General features: G+C 45.9%; 1 protein-coding gene across 1 annotated transcript; it reads right to left on the reverse strand.

The window, feature by feature from the left end:
* Positions 1–7,291: 7,291 nt before the first annotated feature.
* LOC132799870 (uncharacterized) lies at positions 7,292–15,288 on the reverse strand. Its single transcript, XM_060812625.1, has 3 exons — positions 13,582–15,288; positions 8,671–8,731; positions 7,292–7,518 (listed from the first exon to the last, which is right to left on the reverse strand). Exons 1-2 carry the CDS (start codon positions 14,756–14,758, stop codon positions 8,685–8,687), a joined length of 1,224 nt encoding a protein of 407 aa, XP_060668608.1. The 5' UTR covers positions 14,759–15,288; the 3' UTR covers positions 7,292–7,518; positions 8,671–8,684.
* Between the last annotated feature and the right edge of the window lie 2,212 nt (positions 15,289–17,500).

Here is a 17,500-nt window from a genome sequence, read left to right on the forward strand (position 1 = left end):
CTTGAATATGATGTGGGGATGTTCACCAAACGAGTACCAGTGTGCGATACAAATATCTTTAACTGGATGCTCGAGCAGCGAGGCAAATGCGAAGTTCATGAATGGGACAAGCATTTGGAATAAGTGACTGGTGCTCAGAAAGGAATTCATGCGTCGTTAAATGAGAGCACAAGCCGTAAGTAGTGCAGTTCTCTTGAATAATTGAGGGCTTGTTAGCCATGTGTTTCTTTTGGGGTATTGGTCTTAAGAATTACAGAAAATACCAAAAATAGATCCATTTTGACGAAGAGTCTTGACAGCCACAAAGAGTGGGGAAGGAAGAGCAAGCCAGTGCGGCTGGGTGGCAGAGGCCACGTTTGTCCAAGAGAAAAGACAACCTTGTCGAAGCGAATGAGAAGTCAAGACGAGTGGATGCGTGGAGCACTGTAAATTTGCCAGAGGGCAAAACTGGCTCAGAGGAGGAGCCGAGATACAAAAGTGAGCAAGACCGAGGCAAAGAACTAAGGAAGGGACTTAGTTCAAGGTGACACTAGGTGTCAACAGCCGAAATAAGGAGGTCGCATAAGAGAGGACCTCCATTCAAGATGTGGTAACTCGTCGGGAAGAGGATGCCACTTGCGCAAGGGTTGGCTTTGGAAGCCACAAGGATAAATGCACACTCGAGGGATGTTGTGCATAAATTTGCCTTTGGAGAAGGCAAAGCTAGCTTGAGAATTGCTAGCACATTACCATCGTGGAGATGGAAATTTGAGATGCACACTCGAGGGATGTTGTGCATAAATTTGCCTTTGGAGAAGGCAAAGCTAGCTTGAGAATTGCTAGCACATCACCATCTTGGAGATGGAAACTTGAGCGCGGGAACAAGAGCTAAGAAGGGAAACTTAGCTCGTCACGGAAACAGAGTGCCGAAAAAGCTTGAAGTGGAGTTCAAGAGAGAGGAGAACTACCACATGAAGAACTCTCGAGTTTGGGTACCGTTGGGATAGTTGACGTAGGGGCACCACCTGAGAGGAGACGGTGTGCTCGATGAGAGGGTCAATGTCACCATCGGATTATTTGGTAGAGTTCGGTCCACGGGAGGACCTTGAAGGCAAGAGAGTGCCTTACTTTGGAGCTCGGAGAGCATTTGTCCAAGGGGGACATGAATCTGGCTAGGGTGCCAGCGAGATATACAAAAGGCAGAATTCGTCCGAGGGGGACACCATCTGCATATGGAGCTGAAAGTGCGGGGCGAAGCACTAATTTATGCACAAGGAGGTGCATGTTTTGAGGGAAGCTTGAGTTTGGGTGAATGCATGCAATAGGTCCTTGGCCAAGTCCAAGAGTGGGCGCGCGAAGGTCGTCACAGAGGGTGATTCTACAGAGGTAGAGGGACGAAGTATGCAGGATCTTGAGTTTGAGCCTGAAGAGCTTATGTGGATGAAAGGTGTTGCGCGGAGTGCAGGAGTCTTGAAGATAGCAAGCGGGCACGTCGATGAGGGCATCGACGTAATGAAGTGGGGGAGGATGTAACGGTCCGCACCTTTGGAATGGCCTAGTGGCATTTTCGTAAATATTTGAAGGTCGGGATCTTCGATCCCGGGCCGTGGGAAGTTCTTAAGAATGTCACTAGGATGGTGCATATCGAATGGCAAGCCAAGATGTGAAGGTTTGCTAGAGAAAACCCCATTATGATTCCTCGCACAAAGTGATATCTATGGGTGCCAGAAAGGAAATGGCTCAATAAGCTCTTTAGGGGGGTGGTCCGTGTTGGCTCTCCACGGCCCCCGGCTCCGGCTTCTAGCTTGGGCTAAGCGAGCCTCCCATGGGCGACGGCAAGCCATGGGGCGGACATATAGTACCACGAAGGTGGGCATATGTCTCCGAGGGACAGGGAGTCCCGAGGACAGTACCGGTAGGCGCTACGAGCTGGTATTGCGCGTCACTCCTGTGTCAGAGGCTAAGTGTAGCATTCGCTATGCCGTTTTCTATCGGCTATGCCAAGAACACACGTAGGCCTTTGTTACAAGGTTGTGGCAAATGTGCCAATGAGCGGGGGCTCGGGTTCTGCCTCGCTCAAGAGGGTCGGAAGCTAAATAGGCACGGACGGGGCGACACCGTGCCATCGGGTGACATTCATATGTGGGCTTCCAACCTTGTGTTGCTACCCTGAGGGCATGTTGGCATGATGCTGGTGTGCATGCTCTAGGGTCGGATGCTATTCGAGATGTGCATGGACCAAGGCCCGAGTGAAGAGATGGGTTGCTGGCTAGATCTTGGCACAAGATTGAGTAACAAGCTACCGAGTGGGCGCAAGGCCATCGGGCTAGCTTGCTGAGCGACATGAGCCATGACGACTATGGGAACCTCATGAGCATACAATTGGTATCAGATGGGTCGATATATGAACTCGGATAGTGAAAAGGCTGGCCATGACTGGAGAGTCTTGGCGCCGCACGGTCTATTCCGCTGCATAAAATGTAGGACCGTGACACTTAGCTGCATACATCACTGCACTTCCACTTGACACCTATCGTAATGATAAACGGCTTGTCTCACCATGATCTTCTCTTGAATTCTCAAAACTTCTATCGCTCCACCCCCACAGGGGTAGAAAACCCATCGCTGACTTGGCTGTGCTACCGGAAGCTTTGGGGTAGTTGGAATAGGAAAGCACTCCTCTTGGGGTGGGCTTACTACTTAGATGCTTTCAGCAGTTATCCGCTCCGCACTTAGCTACCCAGCGTTTACCGTGGGCACGATAACTGGTACACCAGAGGTGCATCCTTCCCGATCCTCTCATACTAAAGAAAGGTCCTCTCAATGCCCTAACACCACACCAGATATGGGCTGAACTATCTCACGACGTTCTGAACCCAGCTCACGTACCGCTTTAATGGGCGAACAGCCCAACCCTTGGAACGTACTACAACCCTAGGTGGAGAAGAGCCGACATCGAGGTGCTAAACCTTCCCGTCGATGTGAGCTCTTGGGGAAGATTAACTTATTACCCCTTAAGTAAATTTTATCCATTGAGTGACGGCCCTTCCACTCGGCACCATCGGATCACTAAGGCCGACTTTCTTCCCTGCTTCATGAGCGGGTCTTGCAGTCAAGCTCCCTTCTGCTTTTGCACTCGAGGGCCAATCTCCATCTGGCCCGAGGAAACCTTTGCATGCCTCCGTTACATTTTGGGAGGCCTATGCCCCATAGAAACTGTCTACCTGAGACTGTCCCTTGGCCTATAGTGATGGAATTTGGTGTAGGTTTATGTTGTTGTACCCTAGAGCACAATCATTCAAGGTGTTAGTCAAGAATGATTGTTGTTGGTTCTTGGTTCTTGGTTCTTGATTTTGTTTTTTTTTTTTTGGTTTGTTTAGGTTTTGTTTCTGGTTTTAATGGATCTATGTTGAACGGGGTTCTTGGCTATTGATATGGCTGAAGTGTCATCACATTTGATGATGGTTGAACCCTCTTGAGGATAACCAAGGTCCTCCAATAATTTCCTAAGCCAAATGTATTGATTTGCACATGAAGAGCAAGCAATGTACTCGGCTTCGGCGGTGCTTTGAGCGGTTGTTGCTTGCTTCTTTGCATTCCATGAGAATGGTCCACTACCAAGTGAGAAAAGATACCCCGAAGTGCTCTTCATATCATCCAAGCATCCAGCCCAATCACTATCTGAGTAGGCCATTAATCTCATCACATCTTGCCTATCATACCAAACTCCAAAGTCTTGTGTTCCTTTTAAGTATCTAAGAATTCTTTTGGCACCTACAAAATGGTTTTGGGATGGTGCTTGCATATATCTAGACAAAACACATGTGGCATGCATAATATTCGGTCTTGATGAACATACATAGAGCAAACTTCCTATCATGCTTCTATATAGGATCGGGTTTACCTTTGGTGTGCCATCCTCCTTCTTGTATTTGTCTCCTTGGCTCATTGGTGTTGACATTGGCTTGCATTCATCAAGGTTGAACTTTTTCAAAAGATCTTTGATGTATTTCTCTTGATATATGAAAATACCCCTAGAGCATTGCATCACTTCCACTCCAAGGAAGTAATTCATTTCACCAAGGCTTGACATGTCAAACTCCTTTTCAAGTTCATTTTTCAAAACTTCCACATTCTTTTCAATTTCACCCCTTGACCAACAAATCATCCACATAGAGTGAGATAACAATCATGCCTTCTTCATTCCTTATGTATAGTGTTGGCTCATTTGGACTCCTCCTAAAGCCTTAGTAGGTCAAGTAACCATCAATCTTACCATACCAAGCCCTAGGTGCTTGCTTTAACCCGTAAAGTGCCTTGTGTAGATGGTAGACTTTGTCCTCATGTCCTTGAACAATGGCATTGGTGTTTTTCATGGCACCATAGATAGAATGCCCAAGCCTTTTATGCCAAAGTTGAGAAATGGACTCCACTTTGGTTTTTAAGGCTTGTTCATTCTTAACTAGGTCCAATCTATAGCTTTTGTCCTTCAATGGTACCTTAAACAGCTCATTACCACAAGTATCATATATGATACATCCATCTTTTGCAAAATTTAAAGCAAAGCCTCTTTCTACCAATTGTGCTACACTAAGAAAGTTTTCACACAAACTAGGAACATATAGCACATATTTTATAATTTTGGTACCTTCCTTGGTGTTCAAGCACACATCTCCTTTGCCTTCTACTTTCATGAACCGGCCATCACCAATCTTCACTTTGGTTTTGTAGTTTCGGTCAAGCTCCATAAAGCCATCCTTTTGGAAACTCATGTGGTGTGAGCAACCACTATCCACAAGCCAACCGAGACCACTACTTGTGGCTTTAAGGCATGTGGCCACAAATAGGTTCTCGGCTTCTTCATTAACCATATTGGCTTGTTGTCTCCTTTGCTTGCATACTTTGGCAATGTGGCCTTTTCCTCCACATCTTTCACAAGATGCATCCGGCCTCCAAAAACACTTGGATAGTGGATGTCCAAGCTTCTTGCAATGAGGGCAAGGTGGATGCCCTCCTCGGTTTTGATGGGTTTGTTGTTGTTGTTGTTGATTCCATCCATTTTTGTTGTTGTTTGTGTTGTTGTTGGTTGTAAAACCGGTTTGGTTGGTGTTGTTGCTCTTCCTTCCTTTATTCTTCTTTTTGTTGCCGTGGCCACCATAGAATGCACTCTCTATGGTCTCCTCCTTTCTAATGGCTCTCCTTTGTTCGGTTGCTTGAAAAGCATTGATGAGCTCACTCAAGGTTATTTCACTAAGATTTCTAGATTTTTCAAGGGAGGAAATCTTAGCTTCAAACCTTTCGGGTAAGCTCACCAATACTTTCTCTACTACCCTTTGATCGGTCAATTGTTCACCAAGGACCCAAATTTGATTTACCACTTTGAGCATCCTTTCCATGAAATCCTTGACAAGCTCATTCTCCTTCATCTTCAAGGTCTCAAACTCTCTTCTTAAGTTTAAAACTTGCATTTGCCGAGTTCTAGTATTTCCATGGAACTCCTCTTGAAGCTTTATCCAAACCTCTCTAGCACTTGTGCATGACATTATCCTTGTAAAAATGGAATCACTCATGGAGGAGTGCAAGGCAGTGAGGGCCTTGAACCCCTTGGCAACTTCGGCCTCATGTGCATTTCTTTGTGCTTGGGTTGCATTAGCTCTTAACTCTTCCACTACATAACCTTCTTCTATGACTTCCCATAAACCAAAGGCTTGAAGGTAGGCTTTCATTTTTATACTCCAAATGGAATAGTTTTGGCCTTCAAACTTAGGTGGTGTTGGGGTTGCAACGGATTGTGAGGCCATTTGAAAAAATGGTTTTTGAAAAGTTTTGAAAAATGGACACAAGAACAAGCTCTCGGGTGGTGGTGTATTGGTGAGTTTCAACTAGTCTTTTTGGGAGGTTTTGGTTTCGGTTGGAAGGCTTTAGGTGGGGGATCCTCTCACAAATAAAATGGTCTAGGTTGAAAGCTCACAAGGTCCTAAGAAATTACACTATGCTCTGATACCATGATGGAATTTGGTGTAGGTTTATGTTGTTGTACCCTAGAGCACAATCATTCAAGGTGTTAGTCAAGAATGATTGTTGTTGGTTCTTGGTTCTTGGTTCTTGATTTTGTTTTTTTTTTTTGGTTTGTTTAGGTTTTGTTTCTGGTTTTAATGGATGTTTAGGGTTCTTGAGAAGGTTGTTAGCTTTTGGGAAGAAGAAGAAACCAAAAATGTAGTAGTTGAGAGAGAGAGAGCCAAAAATGTTGTTTTTCAAAATCTGTTTTTGAATATTTTCTTTCTCAACGTTTTTCATTACAATTTTCATACTTTTAAATACATAAAAAAGACAATAAGGCATGCTGCCATATTGAGCAATAAATACAAAAGCATTAAAAGTAACTAACCAAGCCAAACTACCTCAACTAACTCTAATCAATGTGCTGGGCATGCAAGAAACCTTCTTTAATGGGCAGTTCAGCTTGTCTAAGGCATTTGAATTTGAAAACCAGCTCCATTGGACTTGAAAATTGGAGGGAAGCCTTTTTGAATATTAAACTATGTTCTAGACAAAAACCAGATAAAACAAAGTCCATTTACCTATTAAAAAATAATCAAACCCGAGGTAGTTTTGCCCAGTTTTCTGGGCAACAACACTGCACAAGGGTCAGATTGTTTTGGGCTTAACTTAGCCTTCCTAGCTCCAAATTGGGCCATTCGTTTTACTGCTTCTTCCTCTGCATATCTAGTTTAGCATATCCAAAATTCAAGGCCAAATCCCAAACCTACTTCAAACAGCATCCAAGCAAGTGGACTTATGTTGCTGGAAATACAATTCCAGCAACTAGACAAAAAAGGCCTTAAGCTAGATAATGAGCTTAGGGCATTACAAAAAAGGATATTGTTCTTAAACATTACAAGATAAAATAAAATGCATAAACATAAATAATGTTTGGTCTTTGATGTTGCAAAACAAAGAGTGCAAGTGTAACCGAACTACCTTGCACATTGTGGCAAGATCACCACATTTCAACATATAGGTCCTGACACAAGGTTAGAATTCTAGCTCTTCCAGAGTGGTATCTCACTGATGGCTCAGGCCCCCCCAGAAGGAGGCCTTCTTCGCCTTCCACCTAAGTTATGTCAGGACCCGTCCAAAGTTCCCCACCGGAACCCTAGACAAGCCCTGATCCCAGGGAAACCCTACCGGACCCTTCTGTGGAAGATCCGGCAGAACCTCCCCTAAGGGATGGACTTACCACAAAATTTCCTGCACTGAAAACACACTTCTATAATTGTTCCCTTATTCCTCCCACAGTACGACGAACTGGTTCCACAAATTTCAGCACTCCAAAATAAAAATACAGTAATCCAGTGCAATACAAATACATAAGTGTCCCATACAGTATACAGAGCTTTATGAAGTACTACAAAATACAGAATACAGCAAAAGTGAACGAAATATTACAACTGCAGTAAAAGAAGAACAAGGTACTGCGCGAACAAATACAGCGAGGAAGATCAAGTCCGCTCCGAGTGAACACCGACAACCTGGTACCTAGAGGAACGGAATTTAAGAGTGTGAGATGCTAATCATCTCAGTGAGCGACCCTACTACTCTACACTATCATACCACGGTAATAGGTATATAAATAATAATTATTTGGAAATAATAATGTCTCTCAAAACCCTTACAATTCTCTCAGTTGGAAAGGTTCCCCTTTTAAAACATTTTCACAAAACCCTTTATTCATATTTCCCGAAAACCAAGACATCAATTAAATACCAGAAGCGGTAACAATTATATTTTTCATTAACATTTTATTTTTAAAACACAGTTCTGAAAATCATTTGATGCACCCACTATATACCAGTGGCGCCAACAGTACCCAGCGTCCCAAGGTACCGCCAGACAGGAGGTTATAGAAAGAAACCGGCATACGGTCGCGTGGCGTCCCACAGCGCCGCTGCTAACCTGGTGTCCCGGCCAAAGGGGGGTGGCCGCCCTCTCCGATGGCATCCACAGGACACCCTCATAATATCAACCGCGCGCTACTCACACCCACCTGCACGCTAATCACAACCGTGTGCACACTAACCATATCACATATACCATATCACATAATCAGAACACCAGTACGTGCACGGTGCATCTAAAAATTATAAAATCCATAAATTTAAATCATAAAACAAATTTCACATTTTTCATAAACATAGCGGGCATAATCCATCCGCTTGAACCGGGAAATTCTCCACAATTTCCTTATAATCCATACAAAAAAATTCCATGATTTTCAAATCCACCAACTCCCAAACCCATCAATTCAAATATCCACATTTTTTTTTTCCAAGCATAAATAATTTTTCGAAATATCATAATCAAATCCCATAATATTTTATGGGCATATTTCATAAAAATTGAAATCACCAACATAACCAAATATTTTCCTTGAAATATTTGAAAATCAAATCGTGCCCAATTTACCATTAAAACCACACCAATTTCAAAATCCTCAAAACCATAAAATAATTCCACACGGCATAAATTTGTAGAATTCGCATTTTCTTAAATCCAATAAGTTCATAAATACTTCTACAATAAATCCAATAAATATTTGGCACATAGAAATTAAATTCCAAATATTTAATTCACACATAATATATTCATCAATTAAATTCCCCAAAATTAATTTGAAGGTGGGTCACTCACCTTGTGCACGTATCTCAATCAAGATCCTCCGCAGGATCGACTCCGCTACTTGCACGTGCACCTAAAACATCCACAGTACCAAAACCACAAATATTAATATTTTATTCGGGTAATCCCCAAATGGGTACCCGGGGAGCGAACACCAAACGATAACTAAAATTTACGAATTCTATACCGAATCGAAGCTCGAGTGATGCTAATCACAGATCCGGTCTTAATTTCCGATGATCGTACCCGACGGGGTCGGAATTTTATCGGGAAGCTTTTCGGGTTTCGGCTCCGCAATTCTCCCAAACCGTCGCGAATTGGTGGAAACGGAAGTCGGATTTGGGTTCAGGAGGTCGAACACTGCGGACTGGAGCTGGCCGGAATTTTCAGGGTACTCGCCGGAATAGTACTTTCCGGCGGGCCGCCACGTCACCGGCAACCGTCGCCGGAACAGTAATTTCCGACGGTGGCCGTTTGCTGTGAAATTTTGCAGATTTGTAGATCGTGAGGAGAGCAATCCAACGGGACCGACGGTGAGCAAAACGGAGGTCGGACGGCGGAGAAATCACCGTTTGAAGATTTTCGACCCCTCGCCGGAAAACGCTCCAATCCCGGCGCGTCGGTGGTCCGATGGTCGTGATTTTTGGTGGGTAGGCCGGACTTGAGGAGAGGATCAAGGCTGTCAGGCGCGTGTGGCCGGAAAATGGCCGGAACAGTGCCGATTCGCGGTGGCCGGCGGTGGAGGGGAAAAATCGCCGCCAAACTTCGGACGTCCGATCCGGGCGCGTCCGGCGGCCGTTCGCCGTGAAATTTGGAGGTTTTGCCGGAAATGAGGTGGGCAAGCTTTCTGTCCGGCGCGTGTACAGTAACTCGGCCGGAACAGTGGCAAAATCCGGTGGCCGGCGGTGGCTCTCTCTCTCTCTCTCTTTCTCTCTCCTCTCTCTCTTTCTCTCTCTTCTCTCTCTTTCTCTCTCTTCCCCGAGAGTTTTTCAAAATTAAAACCCTGCGTGACACTGTTCATGCCACGTGGACCAATCAGAAACTGACACGTGGCGTTTCACTGTTCACGACCCAAAAACATTAAAATAATACGGTATCCGGTAAACTTCAAACGTCCATAACTTTTTAACCGGATGTCCGATTTAAGCGTGCCGCTAGTCTATGAACTCGTATCGACGATTACTTTACAACCATACAAGAGTCAACTCACAATTACATCACAAGAAAAAGTCAACTCCCGGCACCTTTTAGACAGTTTACACTTCAACTTGTTTTGCCCATAACTTTCAAACCGTAGCTCCGTTTTCGACGTGCTACTAGTCTACGAACTCAGGGCGTCATGCACTTCGCCACGGTACCCTGGTCAACTCGAAATTCCCACTGAGTCAAAAAGTCAACTTGTGACCCCTTCGGTCAACGGTCAACGGTCAACCTCGGTCAACGTGCACGGTTTCCGGTGCGATTCGGGACGGGGTGTTACAGCCTTCCCCCCTTACAAAAATTTCGTCCTCGAAATTTCCGCACGTCACTGGAACAGATACGGGTACTGCTCACGCATCTGTGCTTCGGGTTCCCACGTTGCTTCCTCGACCAAGTGGTTCCGCCATAAGACCTTAACTAGAGGAATAGTCTTGTTGCGTAGCGTGCGTTCCTCGCGATCCAAAATCTGTACTGGCTGCTCCACATACGAAAGATCTTCCCTTATCTCTATATCCGGACTCTCGAGTACGTGCGAAGGGTCTGCAATATACTTCCGTAGCATCGACACATGAAACACGTTGTGTACTCGAGCTAGCTCTTCCGGTAACGCCAACCTATACGCCACCGGGCCAATCCTCTCCGTAACCTCGTAAGGCCCAATATAACGAGGACCCAACTTACCTCGTCGTCCAAAACGTACTACTCCTTTCCATGGAGATAGTTTTAGGAATACCCAATCTCCTACCTCGAATTCCAAATCCTTTCTACGCACATCGGCGTAACTCTTCTGTCTATCTTGGGCAACCTTCAATCGATCCCTAATGATCTTCACCTTGTCCAAGGTCATCCTTAAATACTCAGAGCCGACCGCATTAGTTGTTGCAAGGAGCCTCTCTTCTCCTACCTCACTCCAACACAAAGGTGTCCGACACTGCCTCCCATATAAAGCTTCATACGGGGACATTCCAGTACTCGCTTGATAACTGTTGTTGTAGACAAACTCTATCAGTGGCAGTTGTTCATCCCAGCTACCGCTAAATTGCATAATGCAAGACCTTAGCATGTCTTCTAATGTCTGGATTGTGCGCTCTGCTTGTCCATCAGATTGTGGGTGAAAAGCGGTGCTGTAGTTAAGTCTTGCTCCTAGTGCATCAGCCAACTTCCGCCATAGTCGTGAAGTAAAGCGCGGATCTCGATCGGAGACGATGGCTAACGGTACTCCATGAAGACTTACAATGCGTTGCACGAACAACTGGGCTAACTTCTCGGGCGAAAAACGTTCTCGTACCGGTAGGAAGTGTGCCGACTTGGTGAGACGATCAATGATTACCCAAATGCCGTCGTACCTTCTAGGTGTGGAAGGAAGCTTGAATACGAAGTCCATGTTGAGTTCTTCCCACTTCCACACGGGAATCGGTAAAGGTTGGAGTAGTCCCGAAGGCTTCTGTCTTTCTGCTTTCACTTGTTGACAAATCAAACACTTTGATACAAAGTCTGCCACTTCTCTCTTCATACCAATCCACCAATAATACTTAACAAGCGTCCGATACATCTTGGTACTCCCAGGATGCATCGCATACATCGAGCTATGCGCCTCCTCCAAAATCTCCTTCTTGAGTCCTGGGATATCCGGAACGCAAAGTAGTCCTTTATACACGAGGGCTCCATCCCTCCTTATGGAAAATTCCGGATCAAGACCTTCTTGTACCTTGCCCTTAATTGTCCTCAACTTAGGATCTTCCATTTGGGTCTCTACTATACGATCCACCAACACCGGTCGTACCTGGAAGCTAGCCATGAGAACTCCTGAAGGATGCATATGCATTAACACCCCCATCTTCTTCAACTCCACCATGAGAGGTAGTTGGATGACTTGGATGTGAGCAAGGGATCCAGTAGCCTTCCTACTCAAAGCATCTGCCACTACATTCGCCTTACCCGGGTGATAGTCAATCACACAGTCATAATCCTTTAACAACTCCATCCATCGCCTTTGCCTCATATTTAACTCCTTCTGAGTGAAAATATACTTGAGGCTCTTGTGGTCGGTATAGATTTGGCACGTGGCCCCATACAAGTAGTGCCTCCACTTCTTTAGAGCAAAGACTACCGCCGCCAATTCTAAGTCGTGCGTAGGGTAATTCTGTTCGTGCTGCTTCAATTGCCGAGATGCATACGCTACCACCCTTTGATTCTGCATTAGCACGCAACCCAACCCTTGATGGGATGCATCACAATAAACCTCAAAACCTTCATTCCCATCAGGTAAAGTTAAAACAGGTGCGGATGTCAACTTTTGCTTCAAGTCTTGAAAACTCTGTTCACACCTGTCCGTCCAACTAAATTCAACATTCTTTCGGGTCAATCTATGAAGTGGCCCGGCAATCCTTGAAAACCCTTCAATAAAACGACGGTAGTAACCCGCTAATCCAAGAAAACTTCGTACCTCCCTCACAGTGGTAAGGCGCTCCCAACTCAACACTGCCTTTACCTTATCAGGGTCCACATAGATACCTTCTGCCGACACGATATGTCCGAGAAAACCCACTTGATTCAACCAGAATTCACACTTGTCGAACTTAGCATATAGCTGATGCTGCCTTAAAGTTTGGAGCACTCTCTTCAAATGCCTCACGTGCTCTTCTTGGCTCCTTGAATAGATCAGAATGTCATCGATAAATACAATGACAAAATGATCCAAGTACGGACGAAACACCCTATTCATCAAGTCCATGAAAGCTGCTGGGGCATTGGTGAGTCCGAACGACATCACTAGGAATTCATAATGTCCGTACCTCGTCCTAAAGGCAGTCTTAGGAATGTCCGACTCTCGGATCCTTAACTGATGGTATCCCGACCTCAAGTCGATCTTGGAGAACACCTTGGCACCTTGGAGTTGGTCGAATAGATCATCTATCCTTGGCAACGGATAGCGATTAGGAATGGTGACCTTATTAAGTTGTCGGTAGTCTATACACAGCCTTAGACTACCATCCTTTTTCTTTACAAACAAAACTGGGGCTCCCCACGGCGATATACTTGGTCTAATAAACCCCTTATCTACCAAATCTTGCAACTGGACCTTTAGCTCCCTTAACTCCGCTGGAGCCATCCGATACGGTGGTAGAGAAATAGGCACGGTGCCTGGAATCAATTCAATGGGAAAGTCAACTTCCCTTTCCGGAGGCAATCCTGGTAACTCCTCAGGAAACACGTCCGGGAAATCCCTCACAACGGGCATGTCTTCCAACCTGACCCCACTTACTCGGGTATCTATCACATGAGCCAAATACCCCTGGCAACCTTTATTCAGTAGCTTCTTGGCGGTAAGGGTAGATATCAACCTCGGTAAGGGCCTTCCAACTCCTCCACGGAATACTACTTCTGGCAACCCTGGCCTCCTGAATGTAACTTCCTTGCTGAAACAGTCTACAGATGCATGGTTCCTTGCCAACCAATCCATGCCCAAAATTACATCAAGTCCGGACAGATCCAACAGGATCAAGTCCGCCTCCATCACTTGATCTTCGATGCAGAAGAAACATTCCTTGATTAACTGGCTAGGCCACAAGGATTCTCCTGCAGGAGTGGCTATCTCTACTAGACATTCTAAAGGAGTAGGGGTCATACCGACCCGAGTGACGAATTCCTTGGAGATGAATGAATGTGTTGCTCCCGGGTCTATAAGTACTAATGCATCATTACCGAATATATTCAACGTACCTGCCACGACGTCCGGTGTAGCTAGGGCCTCCTGCTGGGTCATCGCAAACACTCGACCCTGCCCTGTCTGCTGGGGCCTCCGTCCTCTACCCCTGCTCGGTCCAACAGGCTGTGGGACTGATCCCGATGAACCTCCTACTGCATAACTCCCTCGGGAACTCTGACCCCGCGATCCACTGGCCTGATGTGATGGTGGGCTCGCCCCTAACACTCCCGCCTCTCCATAAGGGCAATTTCTCTTAATATGTCCCGCCTGTCCACACTGAAAGCACACACCCTCAAACTGGCAAATCCCATGGTGTGCTCTATTGCAACGTCTGCAGAATGGCTTGGGGCTAAACCCAGAGTGCTGATATGAGCTCGTGCCGCCGCTGATGGAATGGCGCGCTGGTTGGGGCATACGATAGCCGCCTCTCCTCTGAAATCTGCCTCGAGGGCTGAACCCAGCACTATCTGAGCCTGAACTATGACTCTTCTTAGATGCCCCCTGTCGAGGTACCCCGCTGTACGAACCTTCGAACGGTCTGCGCCTCGAGGGTCTGTGTATCTCCGCCTGTCTCTCTAGCTCGAGCGCTGCATCCCTGGCGGACTGATAGGTGGGGTGTACTGACCCAGAAAGGGTGTAGCCGATGCTCTCGTTCAACCCGTCTATGAACCTCACCTTCTTCGCGTGATCGTCGGGAATCAAGTGCATGCAGAACTCTGACAGCTCCCGGAACCTCCTCTCGTACTCTGTCACCGTCATGTTTCCCTGGCGCAGTCCCTCGAACTCTCTCCTTCTCGCCTCACGGTAGGCAGGAGGACAGAACTCAGTAGAGAAGGCAATCTTGAACTGGTCCCACGTATGCCTTCTGCGGGTCTTCTCCATTTGCCACCACTTCCGGGCGTCTCCCTCTAACATGAACCCAGAAATCCTCACCATATCCTCATCGGGGCACTGCATCCCCTCTTCCAAGATTTTCTCCATGCTGGATAGCCACTTCAAGGCTGCAGCTGGGCCTTGGCTTCCATCGAACTCCACGGCTCCTAAACGTCGAGCCTGATCCACGGATCGGTTACTAGAGCTTGAACCTCCTAAGGCTCTAGTTAGCTGAGAGACCAGATCTCTAAGGCTTGATCGACTCCCGGAACTCTCAGCCGAGCGTTCCCGAGTTCTACGTGTGTCCCGCCGACTCATCGTAGTCGATTACTGAAGAAACAAACAAGAGTTTAGAAACAGGGACACTTAAGCACGATTACAAAAGGAAGGAATTTACGGATGGGCTGTACAGCAATGCACAGTCCCTTAGGATTACAAGAACCTATGCTCTGATACCAACTGTCAGGACCCGTCCAAAGTTCCCCACCGGAACCCTAGACAAGCCCTGATCCCAGGGAAACCCTACCGGACCCTTCTGTGGAAGATCCGGCAGAACCTCCCCTAAGGGATGGACTTACCACAAAATTTCCTGCACTGAAAACACACTTCTATAATTGTTCCCTTATTCCTCCCACAGTACGACGAACTGGTTCCACAAATTTCAGCACTCCAAAATAAAAATACAGTAATCCAGTGCAATACAAATACATAAGTGTCCCATACAGTATACAGAGCTTTATGAAGTACTACAAAATACAGAATACAGCAAAAGTGAACGAAATATTACAACTGCAGTAAAAGAAGAACAAGGTACTGCGCGAACAAATACAGCGAGGAAGATCAAGTCCGCTCCGAGTGAACACCGACAACCTGGTACCTAGAGGAACGGAATTTAAGAGTGTGAGATGCTAATCATCTCAGTGAGCGACCCTACTACTCTACACTATCATACCACGGTAATAGGTATATAAATAATAATTATTTGGAAATAATAATGTCTCTCAAAACCCTTACAATTCTCTCAGTTGGAAAGGTTCCCCTTTTAAAACATTTTCACAAAACCCTTTATTCATATTTCCCGAAAACCAAGACATCAATTAAATACCAGAAGCGGTAACAATTATATTTTTCATTAACATTTTATTTTTAAAACACAGTTCTGAAAATCATTTGATGCACCCACTATATACCAGTGGCGCCAACAGTACCCAGCGTCCCAAGGTACCGCCAGACAGGAGGTTATAGAAAGAAACCGGCATACGGTCGCGTGGCGTCCCACAGCGCCGCTGCTAACCTGGTGTCCCGGCCAAAGGGGGGTGGCCGCCCTCTCCGATGGCATCCACAGGACACCCTCATAATATCAACCGCGCGCTACTCACACCCACCTGCGCGCTAATCACAACCGTGTGCACACTAACCATATCACATATACCATATCACATAATCAGAACACCAGTACGTGCACGGTGCATCTAAAAATTATAAAATCCATAAATTTAAATCATAAAACAAATTTCACATTTTTCATAAACATAGCGGGCATAATCCATCCGCTTGAACCGGGAAATTCTCCACAATTTCCTTATAATCCATACAAAAAAATTCCATGATTTTCAAATCCACCAACTCCCAAACCCATCAATTCAAATATCCACATTTTTTTTTTCCAAGCATAAATAATTTTTCGAAATATCATAATCAAATCCCATAATATTTTATGGGCATATTTCATAAAAATTGAAATCACCAACATAACCAAATATTTTCCTTGAAATATTTGAAAATCAAATCGTGCCCAATTTACCATTAAAACCACACCAATTTCAAAATCCTCAAAACCATAAAATAATTCCACACGGCATAAATTTGTAGAATTCGCATTTTCTTAAATCCAATAAGTTCATAAATACTTCTACAATAAATCCAATAAATATTTGGCACATAGAAATTAAATTCCAAATATTTAATTCACACATAATATATTCATCAATTAAATTCCCCAAAATTAATTTGAAGGTGGGTCACTCACCTTGTGCACGTATCTCAATCAAGATCCTCCGCAGGATCGACTCCGCTACTTGCACGTGCACCTAAAACATCCACAGTACCAAAACCACAAATATTAATATTTTATTCGGGTAATCCCCAAATGGGTACCCGGGGAGCGAACACCAAACGATAACTAAAATTTACGAATTCTATACCGAATCGAAGCTCGAGTGATGCTAATCACAGATCCGGTCTTAATTTCCGATGATCGTACCCGACGGGGTCGGAATTTTATCGGGAAGCTTTTCGGGTTTCGGCTCCGCAATTCTCCCAAACCGTCGCGAATTGGTGGAAACGGAAGTCGGATTTGGGTTCAGGAGGTCGAACACTGCGGACTGGAGCTGGCCGGAATTTTCAGGGTACTCGCCGGAACAGTACTTTCCGGCGGGCCGCCACGTCACCGGCAACCGTCGCCGGAACAGTAATTTCCGACGGTGGCCGTTTGCTGTGAAATTTTGCAGATTTGTAGATCGTGAGGAGAGCAATCCAACGGGACCGACGGTGAGCAAAACGGAGGTCGGACGGCGGAGAAATCACCGTTTGAAGATTTTCGACCCCTCGCCGGAAAACGCTCCGATCCCGGCGCGTCGGTGGTCCGATGGTCGTGATTTTTGGTGGGTAGGCCGGACTTGAGGAGAGGATCAAGGCTGTCAGGCGCGTGTGGCCGGAAAATGGCCGGAACAGTGCCGATTCGCGGTGGCCGGCGGTGGAGGGGAAAAATCGCCGCCAAACTTCGGACGTCCGATCCGGGCGCGTCCGGCGGCCGTTCGCCGTGAAATTTGGAGGTTTTGCCGGAAATGAGGTGGGCAAGCTTTCTGTCCGGCGCGTGTACAGTAACTCGGCCGGAACAGTGGCAAAATCCGGTGGCCGGCGGTGGCTCTCTCTCTCTCTCTCTTTCTCTCTCCTCTCTCTCTTTCTCTCTCTTCTCTCTCTTTCTCTCTCTTCCCCGAGAGTTTTTCAAAATTAAAACCCTGCGTGACACTGTTCATGCCACGTGGACCAATCAGAAAC

The sequence above is a fragment of the Ziziphus jujuba genome, chromosome 11 (assembly GCF_031755915.1).
Source record: "Ziziphus jujuba cultivar Dongzao chromosome 11, ASM3175591v1".
NCBI classification, from domain to species: Eukaryota; Viridiplantae; Streptophyta; class Magnoliopsida; order Rosales; family Rhamnaceae; genus Ziziphus; species Ziziphus jujuba.

Excerpts from the sequence above, each read along its gene's own strand:
- LOC132799870 (XM_060812625.1), bottom strand. The coding sequence starts at position 14,758 with ATGAGTCGGCGGGACACACGTAGAACTCGGGAACGCTCGGCTGAGAGT. Across the intron at positions 8,732-13,581 it reads TACACCGGACGTCGTGGCAG|GTGCACGTGCAAGTAGCGGA; the intron begins GTACGTTGAATA and ends TGGATGTTTTAG.